Source organism: Pavona decussata, unplaced genomic scaffold, assembly GCF_977016875.1.
Source record: "Pavona decussata unplaced genomic scaffold, jaPavDecu1.1 SCAFFOLD_118, whole genome shotgun sequence".
Lineage (NCBI taxonomy): Eukaryota > Metazoa > Cnidaria > Anthozoa > Scleractinia > Agariciidae > Pavona > Pavona decussata.
Genome location: NW_028145532.1, coordinates 44,722 through 59,471, shown reverse-complemented (window position 1 = coordinate 59,471; position 14,750 = coordinate 44,722). Strand labels below are relative to the sequence as shown.

At 38.5% G+C, this 14,750-nt stretch overlaps 2 protein-coding genes across 2 annotated transcripts in view; both read left to right on the top strand.

The window, feature by feature from the left end:
* The window catches only part of LOC146469794 (uncharacterized), a 28,084-nt gene extending 18,870 nt beyond the window's left edge, over window positions 1–9,214 (top strand). The window contains exons 2-4 of the mRNA XM_085122830.1: window positions 5,399–5,521; window positions 7,540–7,680; window positions 8,724–9,214. Of these exons, the coding sequence (XP_084978956.1) occupies window positions 5,399–5,521; window positions 7,540–7,680; window positions 8,724–9,202 (743 nt within the window). The 3' untranslated portion in view covers window positions 9,203–9,214. The remainder of the gene's footprint in view (window positions 1–5,398; window positions 5,522–7,539; window positions 7,681–8,723) is intronic.
* A 2,525-nt stretch (window positions 9,215–11,739) lies between these two features.
* LOC146469793 (uncharacterized) lies at window positions 11,740–12,757 on the top strand. The gene is made up of 2 exons (XM_085122829.1): window positions 11,740–12,477; window positions 12,704–12,757. Exons 1-2 carry the CDS (start codon window positions 11,740–11,742, stop codon window positions 12,755–12,757), a joined length of 792 nt encoding a protein of 263 aa, XP_084978955.1.
* Window positions 12,758–14,750: the final 1,993 nt, after the last annotated feature.

The window sequence follows — 14,750 nt, the reverse complement described above, 5'->3', positions numbered from 1 at the left end:
AAAATACAAAGATTATCCTTGTGAAAGCATGGTCAAGATTGGAAGCAAATATCATAACACACCGAAATGCTCAAGTTATGATGCAATTGGTTGGCATCCACCAAATTGGGGTGAGTATGAAAAAGGAATGAAAGGACGACCCAAAAGCGGTGGTTCAGTTGATATACACAAAATGATTGGTAAGCTCCCAAAACCCAAAGCTGGGTGGGTATTACCTGGTCATAAATACACTGGTCCATACAATGATTTGGAGAATCAAGTAAAATATAACCCCAAAACAGGGCAAATATTGGAAATATATGATAAACCAACAGGCAAAACAGATGCAATAGCCATGCAACATGATGTTGATTATTCAGTCTGCAAAGATGACAAAAAATGTAAATTAAAAGCTGACAAAAAGATGGTAAAGTCATTGGATGCTGTTCCATATTCCGAACGACAATGGGGACATTGGTTGGCAAGAAATGCAATAAATACAAAACAGAAAGTGGGTCTTGGGGTTCCAAAAAACGTCAAAAGCCGTCGGGTAAAGAGGAAAACTGGCAAGAAAAATTAGCTAATGAGCTGCATAAACCCATAAGGCGTAACTTTACTCGGCGGCGTGTTATTGTAAATAATATTGATGAAATATGGGCTGCTGACCTTGTTGAAATGCAACAATTCAGTAAATGGAATAAAGGTAGTAGGTATCTTCTAATGACTATAGATGTTTTCAGTAAATACGGTTGGATTGTTCCATTAAAAGATAAAAAAGGTGAGACCATAACGAAAGCATTTCAAAGCATATTCAAAGAGGGTCGAAAACCAAAGTATCTATGGACTGATAAAGGCTCAGAGTTCTACAACAAACATTTCAAAGACTTGCTCAATAAACATAACATTACACTGTATTCAACTGAAAATGAAGAGAAGTCATCAGTTGTTGAGCGCTGGAATCGAACGATTAAAAATAAAATGTGGAAACGATTCACTGCCCAAGGCAATACAATGTATCTGGATATTTTGCCTAAAATATTGAATCAGTATAATAACACTAAACACAGTTCAATAAAAATGACACCGACAGAAGCATCTAAGAAAAAGAATGAAAAAACTGTTTACTTCAATCTATTTGGCAATTTAACACAATCGTCATCCCAAGCAAAATTTAAAGTTGGTGAAAAGGTTAAAATATCAAAGTATAAAAGAAAGCTGTTTGATCGAGGTTATACAGAAAACTGGACAGAAGAGGTCTTCATTATCGATAAAATTCAATACACCAATCCGATCACATACAAACTGAAAGATCTCAATAATGAAGAGATTAAAGGGAGCTTTTATGAACCAGAATTATTGAAAGCCAAACAGGAGATATTCAGAATCGATAAAGTTATCAGGAGAGATTACAAGAAGAAACAAGCTTTGGTAAAGTGGAAAGGATACAATGATACCTTTGATTCTTGGATCCCAATCAAGGATTTAGTCGATGTGCAAAAATAAATAAGCTCATTCTATCATACAGTCACGGTTTCCCGAATATTCGATAGCGAGTCGATCCAATAAAAAATCTATTGTTGTGTGCAAGATAAATGATATTCTTACCTCAAAAAGCGTCTACAAACATCAGAACGATGAAAGTGGAAAAATAAATGTCCAAAAATTCCCAAAACAGGAACCATAAACATGAAAACACAAGCTCTTCACAAAATGGCAACAAAATGGCCGACACGTGTATTAACAAACTAGTGTCCAGTCCGCTTTGGGTTGTGTCATCGTGAACATGCATGAAAGCGCATGCGTGTTAATCCAAATCAAGCAATATTACGCAATATACAGAAAAATAGCACCACAAGTGTAAAAATTTCAGAACTGAGTGTAATATATAGGTAATCGGGCCATTATTATATTAGTTCACAAACTCTGGTGAAGCTTTAGGGTGGTGTCAGTTGGCCCCTGACTGAAACCTGTTTAACGGCTTGTGCAGATGGTGAATTACTGAGTAGTGTGGGATGTCTTCCAGTAGACGGTACCTCCAGGGTGAGCCCGCTCAGGCCCTACTGGTTTACAGCGGGGTGCTCAGAGTTCGTCAGGACTCAACCTCGGTCCCAGAGGTAAACTGGGAAGGGACAGCCGCCTTGTCAGCGTCGGGAAAAAGACCTGGCTGGGGCCAGGCAAGTAAACAGCTAACCGAGCACCCCACGTTCAGGGTTTTGTCCATTTTTGTGACAAGTCACACAACGTCACGCGTGACAGTAACGGCATCCAGTCACACAACAACCATAAATTTAAATTATTTATGATTATTTTTTTCTTTATAACAGGTTAATTATATCCAAATTGATGTTCAAAAATATTGTATTCATCATTCAAATCAGCGATTGATGAGTTCGATGGATTTAATCGATGATTGTTTGTGAGTTGGGGATCAGTTTGGTGTCATTTATGAAAGTGAGGATTTAGGTTTTTCAAAAACGAGGATAAAAATTTAGGTTTTTGAAAAACCTAAATTTAGGTTTTTGACGTCTCCGTTGCAGGAGTCATTGTTGAATGCAAAGACTGAAAACCCAAGGTCATGCATAAATCCAAGATGGCGGCCAAAAAGGTATGAATTCAGTGATATTTTCAAAAGTGTGCCTATATGCCTAAATATCTAACTACTTCAAGGATCACTGCTAGGCCTAGGGCAAACGTCGAATCTTAGTCGAACTTAATTCGTCGAACCTATTAATTTTGAAATAGGCGCATGAATGGTGCGACGTTTGCCGCAATTAAGTTCGACTCAAATTAATTGGTTTGACTCCAGCATAAGTTCGACTTGCCAAGTCGGATAATGCGACAGTGGTTCGGCGTTACAGCAAACGCCGTTCTAAACACGCGCTGAACTCAATTCATAAATCATGCAAATTACAAAATAATTAATTCAAATGTGATGAACTGCGCAAAAGTAACAAAAATACTGACTCCCCCATCTGCCAAACGCTATTTCCCCCCCTGACGAGCATGCGCTGTACAAAGACAATTTCGCGACCAGAAATGGCGAGCTATCGAAAGTCATTGCTGACATCGCACAGCGTGATGGAAATGTGTTTTTCGTGTTTCTTGAACACTAAATATAAATGATTGAAATGCGAATTGCCTATTTGCAATAAATGCTCAGTGTTTGAGTTTTCTCTTTCTATTTTTCGCAATTAATTGCCAAAGAAAAGCCCGACGAGCACTGTATCTAGGCATTTCGCTAGCAAGTCCTAGCAGTAACTAGCCGCGCATTGAGTGAATAGGGACCTTACGAATGCAAGACGGTGACGCCAACGCAAACGTCATTTGAAAGTATAACTTTATTTCATTTGTGCTACTTCGCGATTATTTTAACTCATTCAACTTATATACACAAAGGACAAACTACCCAGGAACCAAATTGGTAGGAGTACCGTTCAAGTTAAGGAAGAGAATGAAAAATTCACTCCCGTGGGTTCACGTTCTCCACAAAACCTTAAATTTGGTCATTTCGCGTTGTTGTTTTGCAGAGGACGACAAAGAAATTTAAAACGCACGTGCAGAACGATTGTTTTTGCTCATTAAGCCTTTTGTGTTGTGGCTTTGTCGTCGCCGTCGCCGTGGTGTTTTCGTAAGGTCCCTGGCAAATAGCACGGGCCCACGTGCTTATTTCCGTGTTTCACAAAGTGCAACTTGTGAATTAGGGTCTACTCAGGTTCGACGTTTGCGACCACACTGGAATTAAGTGGACTCTTTGTCGAACCTATTTTTAATAAATTCGACGCGACTTAGATTCGACGTTTGCCCTAGGCCTTAGACTCTTCTCTTGAAGTGGATAAACCAAGCGAGTGTACTCTCGCCAGCCTGAATAACTCACCATGTTTTTCGTTCAACCTTGCTTTCCTGCCAAATGAAAAGAAAAAGCTACGATGTGAACTGGTAACTGGAGATAAATATAGAAATCCAAACAAACTTGTGGTCTTGCAGGGGTTTCACCTTTACAGCATCAAGGTAATTTGTGCCTAATAATGTGAGATAAAAGTAATAATAGGACACCGAAGTGTGCGACCGAAAAACGAAGCACTTAAACTGATTTTCTGAAGGATACGAACGTTCACGATCGAAAAAATAATGAGAAAAATTTCATATATATAACAAACAAAGCAACTTGAAAAATACGTGGTAAGCAGTTGTCTAACATTTTGGATCATGTGTTTTAGGAACTAGGTGACAACTGAGAATTTAGGGAATTGGCCAAACTTGAAATTGCGTTAACAAAAACAGGAACTTATTACTGGTTTAATGAAAAAAGAGAAATCTGATTATCTGCAAACTCAGCTCAGTTTGGCGTTACCAAGTTTAGACTATGTTTATGTCAACTTATTCTTCATTAATTTATTACTGAGAAAACACGCTGTAATTTACTGGCAATAACGAAAGGCTAAACAGAAACGGAAGGCTGGAACAACAATTCAGTTCTGTTCCCCAAACTCCGGGAAAATGGAAGAACCTCGCCAGGCATAACAAAATAAATCGAACTGAAAATAGCAATATGAAAAAAAGGTTTCCAAGAGCATGAAATAAGTCATCTGGGGCTGTAGTTTGATGCCGAGAGTTAATGTGAACAAGAGCGTTCTAATTTTCAACAGACTACCATGGGAGTGTACGCAACATTAGTTTACACCGTCTACTGAAAAATAAATCATTTTTAAGAATTTCTTTGTTAAATAGGTTGTTCACTGGCTTATGCTAAACAATTGGAAACCTTGCTCCCTTCCCTAGGTAAGGGGTAGTTTCTAAAGAAACTGTAGGGGGAGTGGAAACGAATATTTAGTTTTATCAGCTCTGGAATCTCTTTACGATGGCTAAATTACCTTATCGACTCAGTCGATAAAAACAAATATTCTTTTTTCTCTTCGTTTTCTATTGGCCCTGATATTTGATTCAGGGCGAACTATTAGCTGTAAGTATAAATCTACTAGTGTTCTATCACGAATGCCGTTCTCTGATTGGCTACGCTACTCGCTATCTATTCTGTGATAGATAGTGAGTAGCGGTTTTCAACAAAATGGCGGCCGCTTCGTCGCGTTTTCGAAGTGTCTGCGATGAGGAAATAGATAATTTTCTTGTTTAGTTTTGAACGACTAGTAGATTTATACTAAAACAATTAGATTATTCGCTCTCGATTTCTATGCGTGATAGTTGATTCGGGCTTCGCCCTCATCAACTATCACGCGATAGAAATCTCGAGCTCATAATCTAATTGTTAAATAGAAACCTGGAACTTATCGTCTAACTGTTAGCTAGTTTTAGCTTAAGCGCGCTTAAACTTACACGGGACCTTTCATTCCCTCGAAACGTTGTTTTTTAAAGATTTTTTAAAGATTTCCTTGTTTTACTAAGGCGCTTCTTTCTTTGGCAGATATCGATGAATGCACGAAGGATGACCACAAATGTCACAAGGAAGCCGAGTGTGTCAACACTGTTGGATCTTACAACTGTTGTTATAAACGGGGATTTGAAGGCGACGGGGTCAACTGCAAACGTAAGTGACTTATATAAACCGGTAAAGGGAATCTAAAGAATTTCGAACTTGTACTCTTGATACCTGAACTTCCACTTTGTTTTTGTTTGGTAGCGTCAGGCAGAAGTTATCGTCTTTGAGACAAGTTATTACTCAGGGCAATTTTGGAAGGCACGTCTTAATTATCTGTGATTCGTTAAAGGAGCAGATTGTTTGTAGACTGACCTCATGATCATCATCATCATCGTCATCATCATCATCGTCATCATCATCATCATCATCATCATCAACATCATTATTATTATTATTATTACTAACTGAACCGGCTAAAAGCAATCTATAATTTAGTTTTCATAATTCAAAGAATCAATCTATTTTGGTTGTCAGAATGACTGTGCTTATTGACTATTGTCATCATTCTTTTGCGGATCTGTGTGGTTGATAATGTACATGCATTTACTCATGCCGTAACAGTCAATACGTACGTGGTACATATAAGGTAATGTTAGGAGAAGTTCAATGTTAAACATTAAAATAAATACAGCTATCATTAAGTGATCTTTAATGCAGGAAAACTGATGTGTTCAGCGTGTCATGCACTAAACGCCTGAAATTAAGCCAGTACATGTATAATGAGTTCAGTTGAAATAGACTTTAGTTGTAAAACAATTCTCGCTTCAGATAGGCTGCAAGTTCAAGGGTAATTAGAAATTGACGATGTGCAAAAAACAAAGAAAAGAAAAGAAAAGAACGATAAAGCATTATATATTTTTGCACTATATTGCCAATCAGAGTATTTTGCTTAAGTGGCATTTTATACTGATTTGCAAGACAATAGACAAAAGGTTAATTTTGGCAGTGTGGAGCAAATTGTTTGACTCACTCTTTGACTAGAGAAAATTGTAATCAAGGGATATATGGAGCCCGGAGAGGGGGGATACTCAGGTATATCAGTGACAGGTATTTGTGAATTATGCAAAATTATCATTAGTCTACACCCGGACCAAAAACAGTCTAATGAACGCAAGCCCAGAAAATTCTATTGAAAAAAAAAAAGAAAAAAACACTGACACGATTGTTTAGCATAAGAATGACAATCCTGGCTTTCCCTTGTTGTAATCACCGATAAAAGTCCTGACCAAAAATATCTCACCCCCCAAAAAAGTTACCACCACAAAGGTATCGTACCCCAACAGAATGGTAGCCGTGAAAAAAGGCGCCAAAATATAAGCCTCTCTCCACGCCCCTGAAGACTCTGGTCAACTTCCCTCGCTCGTTTCCAGGCTACCACAAGTGGAAAAATTACATCTTTTTTAGCTATGAAGGAGTCAAAATGGAAGAAACCGTTGATGCCATTAACAAGAGCACACATTCAAACCTCATATACGAGTTTGCTTCTATTTTTTTCCTTGATAAGGCGCTGAACAGCAGATATGCAACAGATTTGAATCCAAGAGATTTGCTTGAGTAGATTTCCTGTTAATTTTTAAATGAAAAAAATAGTGATGCACCTTTTAAATGTTTTTACTCTACAACCTGTAACCTACCAATCGTTCTTTCATTCGGGGCCTAACGTAGTTTTACAAAACCCTCAAAAAGACCCGAGCGTCCTGGTCACGCGTCACACCAAGACCACTACACTTTTTTAAAGGCAACGATATTATTGGTCGTTTAAGTTAAAGCAAAGGTATGTGGTATGTGGAATTTCTCTGGCTAGCGATGGCCTTACGTTAGAGAAGGGATTATTTGAGACCACCTATTCCTTGAGGAGAAGTGTAAGAAACATCACCAATTTTGAGAGCATTAATTCCAGTTAATTGGGTTGATTTGACTACTTTCCGGGAAATTCCTAATATTTCCATAATAGTAGGCTTTAGCCACTTTCATCGCTGTTTCACTTGGTTTTTGACAGATTTATACCTTGACCAACTCTTATCTGTTCTTAATCTGCAGCCTATTTTTTGAGCTTGTCTCTTTCGTACAAACCAGTTATTGTAAAAAGGTAATTAAAGTAGTTTTGTATCATGTTTATCATGCAGCGCACATAGGCTCAGTTCCAGAGCGACCAGCTCAATCCTGTAGCGAAATCAAGGCAAGTGAGGGGGACAAAATGAATAGCAGCGAATACTGGATATACTTAGAGGAAAATGCCGGTCAGGCGATCCTGGCTAAATGTCAAGGTACAGCGTATCTGGTTTTAGTGACAACTCTTTTTGAGTCCCTGCTCTTTCTTCCATTGCTCATCGGTAGTGTTAATGTTGACAGTGTTGTCATTCAAAATGTTCAAACCAGTAATGTACCTGCGGAGAAACACGTTCCAGGGACTAGTTGCAAGACTGTATCTCGAGTAGAAGGGTACTAAATTGACCAGGCACAGATACCTGGGTTGGTTCGAAAGCCGATTAAAGCATATGTACGATTAAAAATTAACCAAGGTTTTCAGCTCACTCGTTAAAAATGTTTTAAGATCTAAGTTTAAGCTAATAGTAAAGAAAAGTCAAAGCAAAAGCTGAGGAACAAAAGTCTTTTTGAAAAATCTTCATTGTTTAGTAGTTAAACTCGAATCAAAGTTCCCGTTAATCCAGGATTAGCTTAATCAGGCTTTGAACAACTGGGCCCAGATTTCTTGTGTAATTAATGATCTAATTTCAGTGGAGGTAAGGACTTGCCTCTCACACAAAACATAACGGACCATTTTAAATTTTGAGGACACTAGCCCAGGGAGCTTGCATTTGTCTCCTTAGTTCAAACAATTCAACAATTTAATTTTGGTGACCGTGGCAAGATGCTTTGACAGAATTAAATTGGCTGTTCACACTATGTGATGTCTTCCCCGGCAAAACGTGTTGCAACGACTTGTAATCTTTCTTTCTTTCTTTCTTTCTTTCTTTCTTTCTTTCTCTTTCTTTCTTTCTTTCTTTCTTTCTTTTTTTCTTTATCTCTCCATTCATACATTCATTTACCCAATTTTTTATTTACTTATTCATCTCTTTATTAGTTCGTGCAAGTCCTTCAGTCATTTACTTCATTTATCAAAGGAGAACATTCTACAGTGTGGTTACTTGCTGTTTGTTTTAATTTTCAGTATTTTATAAAAATACTTTCTCTTACTTTTTCAATTTGTAACCTGCTCTCTCTTCTGAATTCTTCCAACTGGCGTGAAAAAAGTTTATAGCCAATACAATGGACCTTACGTTTTCTAATAAGGTGTATTCACTTTTAGACGTCTGGCGGAAAATCAACACAAATCCTGTTTGCTTCGGTGCTCGAGATAACAAATATGGTGCCTTCCACATGACCAAGACTGGCCGTGTCATGACCATGAAGCTTGTTCGCCGCGGAGGGTCCATACTATGCAATCCTGTTGACGATGCTTCGTACTGGGGATGCACCAATTTATATTACTATGCACGAAACAAACTAATGACGATAATAACAAATGCTAACAGAGAAGCCATTCTGACTCCAGACTTGAAAGCAATGGGATCGCCAGCTAATGACTGCGGACAGAAAAAACACGTCTACTCTCTTGGAGGGATTGTACTCAAATCACCAGAACTTCTTTTTCGCAACCTTTCAAGCCCATTGTCTTTGTCACGGAACCAAGAGTTACAGATCTGGTATGGACAGGACTTCGTAGATTGTTCAGAGGGTGGGAACAGTGGTACTACTTGTGTTGATGTGTATGCTTGGTACATGTGAAGAGAGTTAGAGGTTATAGGGACAAGAAGCAACCGTAGATTAGTTAAATACGTTCGACTCTCTCATATGCTACGACCGATCTACGTACTTTGACAGAGTTTCAGTTCCGAGCTTGCAAAAGGTCCTCATTTTTTAAGCCGTAAGATGGTACTCATTAAATCTGATACCTTTTGACTTTTGTCATGCCTTCTCGATGGGTCAAAAATCCTCAAAAATGTCACTTTTTTAGAATCCTATTTTAGCTATCTTTGGTCACTGACGTTTTGAGAAACAAGTGTTTCAAATTTTCATATAAATTATCATATAAATTTGTTTTTGAGCTTTTCCTGAAATTGATCAATGCAATCCGGACCATTGTTCGGCAACTTGATTTTTTTCCATATTTTAATTATGTACTACGGGCACAATAAACAAAACATCTCAAATAAGTACTTTGGAGTAATCCAATAAAATGTTTACACGACGATAAGTATCAATAGACAGTACAATTAATTGAAATGACATGCTTTTGAACAGTCTGCCTTAAAGTTTTGATGTTTTGTCCAAAATACATCGAATTAATTGAGATTGGAGGGTTAACATCACATGTTAGAAATAAGTTAGCTAAGGCTAACAAATGTGTATATAGTTTGCTGTTTAAGGAAAAAAGGTTATGATCAACAAGAACTAAGTAAGTTTGGTTTTTCCTAACTTAGCTTATGGTTTAGCTGTTTTCGGAGCTAGTGATGCTGAATTAACAATTGCCCAAGTTTGTTTAGATAGATGCTCTAAGTGCAAATTGACATCTCCGGCTTTAGACATACGTGAAGTTTTTGGAAAACAAGATACGAATAATTAAAAAAAAAAAAAAAAACTTATTCTTTCAGTACACATCCTTTAAAAAGTCTTCCACTGCAACACAAACCGACTGCCTATACTGAATTAGGCCTAGAATTCACACAACTCGTTTTTAAAGTGTGGTTTTGAACAGGTTGATCTTTAGCTATAATGTATTATAGTTAGTTATTTTATTATATCAACATAAACTAAACGTGACTTAACATGAGTTACTCCACGATTATTGCAATTCGCTTGAGGTTACTGCCATGTTTCGCGAGTGCCTTCAGGGAAATCTAGCGTACGCGCGCTGCTTTCGATAAAACCACGGAAAACTATATATCACTGTAAAGTTATATAAAACTGTTCAATTGAGGCCTTAAACTGCTGTTTAAAAGTAAAAACTAAAATCCAAGCCTTCGCCGATCAACGGCATCATCAGGGATGAGAAAATATTCAAGTGTTCATTGACTCCAGAAGAGATAAAAAAATTCCTTGAACTACTGGACAACCTCAGAAAAGATACTATTAGTAACTACACCTCAGATAATAACTCCCCTAACCAAATAAACACAGCTTCCAACCGTAACAATAACAGTGACACAAGCAACACATCAAACGAAACGAAGCTAGTCACCGACCTCACACATAACCTCAACGCTCAAGAAATCAACCTCCTATCCAAAGGCCCCAAGTTCAGCCTCTCTTCTGGAGTCAATGAACACAATCACGAGCATCAATATCGCATTCTACAGAATAGCAAACCAAATAAGATGGAAACGCTATCGCGAGTCAAACCCTCAAAGGTCAGATTTTCTCACCTATCCACAAACCCGACACATCTACAGACCCCAGTCTGAAGACGAACTTGAGAACAAGTTGCAGAGGATTCATCATAAACTCCAAGTCACTCTCAAAGCACTACAGCCCCAACGGAAATGGTCAAATATTGACAAAACAGACAAGAAAACCATAAAAGAACTTAAAGGGAAGAACTACGGATGCCTTCCCAGCGATAAGGGTACTGAATTCTGCGTCATACAACAGGACACATACACACGGGTCGCCCTTGACCATCTTAATGACGCCAACACCTACCAAAAAGTGTCCCGCATGTCAGCCAAGACAGTGGAAAATAAAGTAAACACAGCCTGGAAGAAGATCTGCCGACAAAATGAATTCCCTCCCTTTGTCCAAAAGAGCTTCCTTGCGTCAAACACAGACCTACCCAAATTCTACCATCTCATCAAGACCCACAAAGCAGGTCCCGATATCAAAATACGACCTATCGTATCCAATGTCAACGGACCTACCCAACGGATTTCATGGCTTCTCGCCAACGCCCTCAAACCTATGCTAAAACATGTCCCAGCCCATTTAGAAAACAGTCTCGAACTTATTAGATGCATCCAAGCTGGCGATCTCACCACAAAAAAGTGCTACCTTATCCATGTAGCCTCGATGTGGTGTCCTTATACACCACAATACAGATACAAGAAGCCATCACCAACGCTACAGACAGAATCCAAAACTCAGTACTCCACCTCTCCAAACAAGACGTCTCAGACCTCCTCCAAGTCACGCTAAACAACATGTACTTCTCCTTCAGAGATCAAGTTTTTCGCCAAAAAGAAGGCCTACCTATGGGTTCTAGCATTTCAAGCATATTGGCCATCCTATTTATGGATAAACTTGAATCCATTGCCCTCTCCTCCCACCTAATGATAAACCCTTACAAGAGATATGTAGACGACATCAATCTCCAAACGACTAATGAAGAAACAGCTGACCACTTCCACAAGATAATAAACAACGTGCACCCTAACTTGAAATTTGAAATCGAAAAACCACAAACAACACCGAATGGCCAGTCGCTGTCGTTGCTGGACTTCAAAGTTACCGTATCACAGGATGGCAACAGCTCTTTTGAATTTTACAAAAAGCCAGCCAAGAAACCACTATTTGTCCACTATCAGTCAGCCATGCCAACCAAATCCAAACTCAACTTCATTCGCAACGAGAGAAAACGCATTGATGACAGATGCTCCTCAAATACATCTACAAAACAACACCTGGACGCATTCGATGACATCCTTCGCCTTAACGGTTACCCAGAGAACAGTATAGAGCAGGCAAAATGCCCACAAAATCTTCAACGAAACTCTCAACCTTCCGGCATGGAGTGGTCGTACCTTAAGATCCCTTACATTTCTGAACGACTCAATCACAAGATAACTAACATTTTTAGAAAGGAAAACATCCCAGTACGCGTTGCCCACAAGTCCTACACGCTCAGACAAGCCCTATCCCACACCTCCACGGAGCGCAAATGCACCAGAGACAAATGCCCCATCGCTAACACCGGATTGTGTTTACGAAGAAATGCAGTGTACCAGCTCACGTGCAACAGCTGCGATCAACAATACATTGGTAGCACAACACGCTTCATCCATGACCGCGTAAGAGAACATCTCAATAACGATAACTCCTCCGTTAAAAAACACATCTCTTCCTGCCAGAACAACGACCATAAAGGCATTAACATCAAAATTATTATGAGCGAAAACGATCCCGCTAATCTACGCCTCTACGAAGCATTTTACATCAGAAAATACAAGCCCACACTCAATTCCCGAGAGGAATGTACTGAATTCGCGGAACTGCTATTTTAATATTTCATTTTAGAGACTACAATCCATTATTAGAACCTTGTATAACGCTCACAGTTTATTTCTATAACTTTCACATATACGCCACATTTTTTACACATTCCACCCTACACTCTCTTTGCATATATATACAGCGCGCGCGGAATATTTTCTCATCCCTGATGATGCCGTTGATCGACGAAAGCTTGGATTTTAGTTTTTACTTTTAAACAGCAGTTTAAGGCCTCAATTGAACAGTTTTATATATTTTTAACCATGCTGCTGAAGGACAACATGAACAGATCACTGTAAAGTTGATAAATTGAAGTTTGCGAAAATATCAATGTTTTTTTTTATTTTGTTGGATACATATGCGCTCAGAAGCCTGCAAACACAATACTAGCGACTTGTACTTAACTGAATTACCAACTCTTACGTAAATGCGCACAACCAAACAGACTGCACAATATCAATCAGGAGATAATAGGCTAACAAGGTGTGTCAGGCTTTTTCTTTATTCCTATATGTTTGTGAGAAAACCCATCCTAAAGATGGACAATGGAAAATTTTTGTAGTCCCGTCAGATGTTAACACGTCACGGGAAAAATATTTTGAATTTTGTAAAAGCCTGACACACTTTAATGCATTAATATCTGATGACCATTTTGGCCAAATTTCGTTGAAATCTGGCAAATCTGCAAACCCTATCAATTCATTTGAAGATGGGGGAATTCCCGCAAAAACAAAAGCCGTGCTTTCGGCCTTGAAACATTTTCCGAGTTTTCGCACCTCATTGAAATACTTGTCAACGCGCTCACGCCGCCGGCCAATCAAACACAAAGAAGCATTCCCTGCGGAGTTCTCTAAGCATTTAATGTTACTGAAATATTGTAAAGCGATTTTCTTTATGGGAAAAGTTAAGTGTCATTGTCTGAGAAAGTGTTCCAGGGGCCAAAACTTGTGGTCAACCGATTTGGCTGAAACTTGGCACAGAAGTTGGTTGCCATGAGATATTTGAAAAGCCAATTTGGCTCACTTCCCTGACTTTAGGTTTTAGAGTTTCAGGGGGGGTCTCATTTTTTGCCCTTTGAGCACAAAAAATCCAGCCTTTCAGGCGTCATTTTGAAAGTGCCATAAAACCCAACTGGTAAATTATGCTGCCAAATGAATTTGACCATGAATATTACTATAATAGAGCTTTCATTTCATGCATGTAACTTTGCCCTCAAGGTATTGGACAGAGAGGAGCCTGGGGCTAGAGTTAAGCCAAAATTAATGTCAAAATTACAACTCAAAATTGCCATTTTTCAAAAAATCAATGTATCTACCTGCCTTCTTGCATAACATCCGTACCTAAACCGTTATTTACTTTAGTGACCCAACTATCAAAATCAGTTGAGAAAAATTTGGCTTATCACGGTTTGTTGAATTTTTTTTCACAAACACTCCATGCCTCTATAAGGTCATGCAAAATGGAATTTTGAGCATAAGTCATGCCATAAAGAAACCAAATTGTTGACATGAAGCCCTTATTCTGTATTTGGTCAGTGAAAATGAATTGCTAAAGCCAAATCAGTTTAATTGTTTAGAAATACTCTGATTCTTACCTTATAATTGCTCTTAAAGGCCTTTGATTAGCAAAACAAATACCCTGATTTAGCAAAACAAGGTTTAGTTTATACTTTGAAAACCTAGTACCCATCAAACAGCACAAATGATGAAGGCCTAACCTCGATATAACGATCTTTCTAAACGATGCTTGAATTTTTCATTGATTAATATTCAGTTCCAAGTCATAATTCTTCTCCGTTGCTCCAAGCATGTGAAGTCTCTATATTTTGTCAGGCCTGATTTTTACTATGATTACAAGATAAAGTTAGCTTAACGAAAACGTTCGTTAGCATATAATCTATGTCTGTTAACAGCCTGAACAGTTCTTGTAAATACCCACCAGTAAAGGAGCATGGCCATGCATACATAGATATATAAACTTACGTAGAGATATACGAGCTGCAGTTTATAGCAGTGCCGATGTGACCCGTTACTTCAGAGTCCTCTAGAGCGGAGTAAATGAAACCATCCGT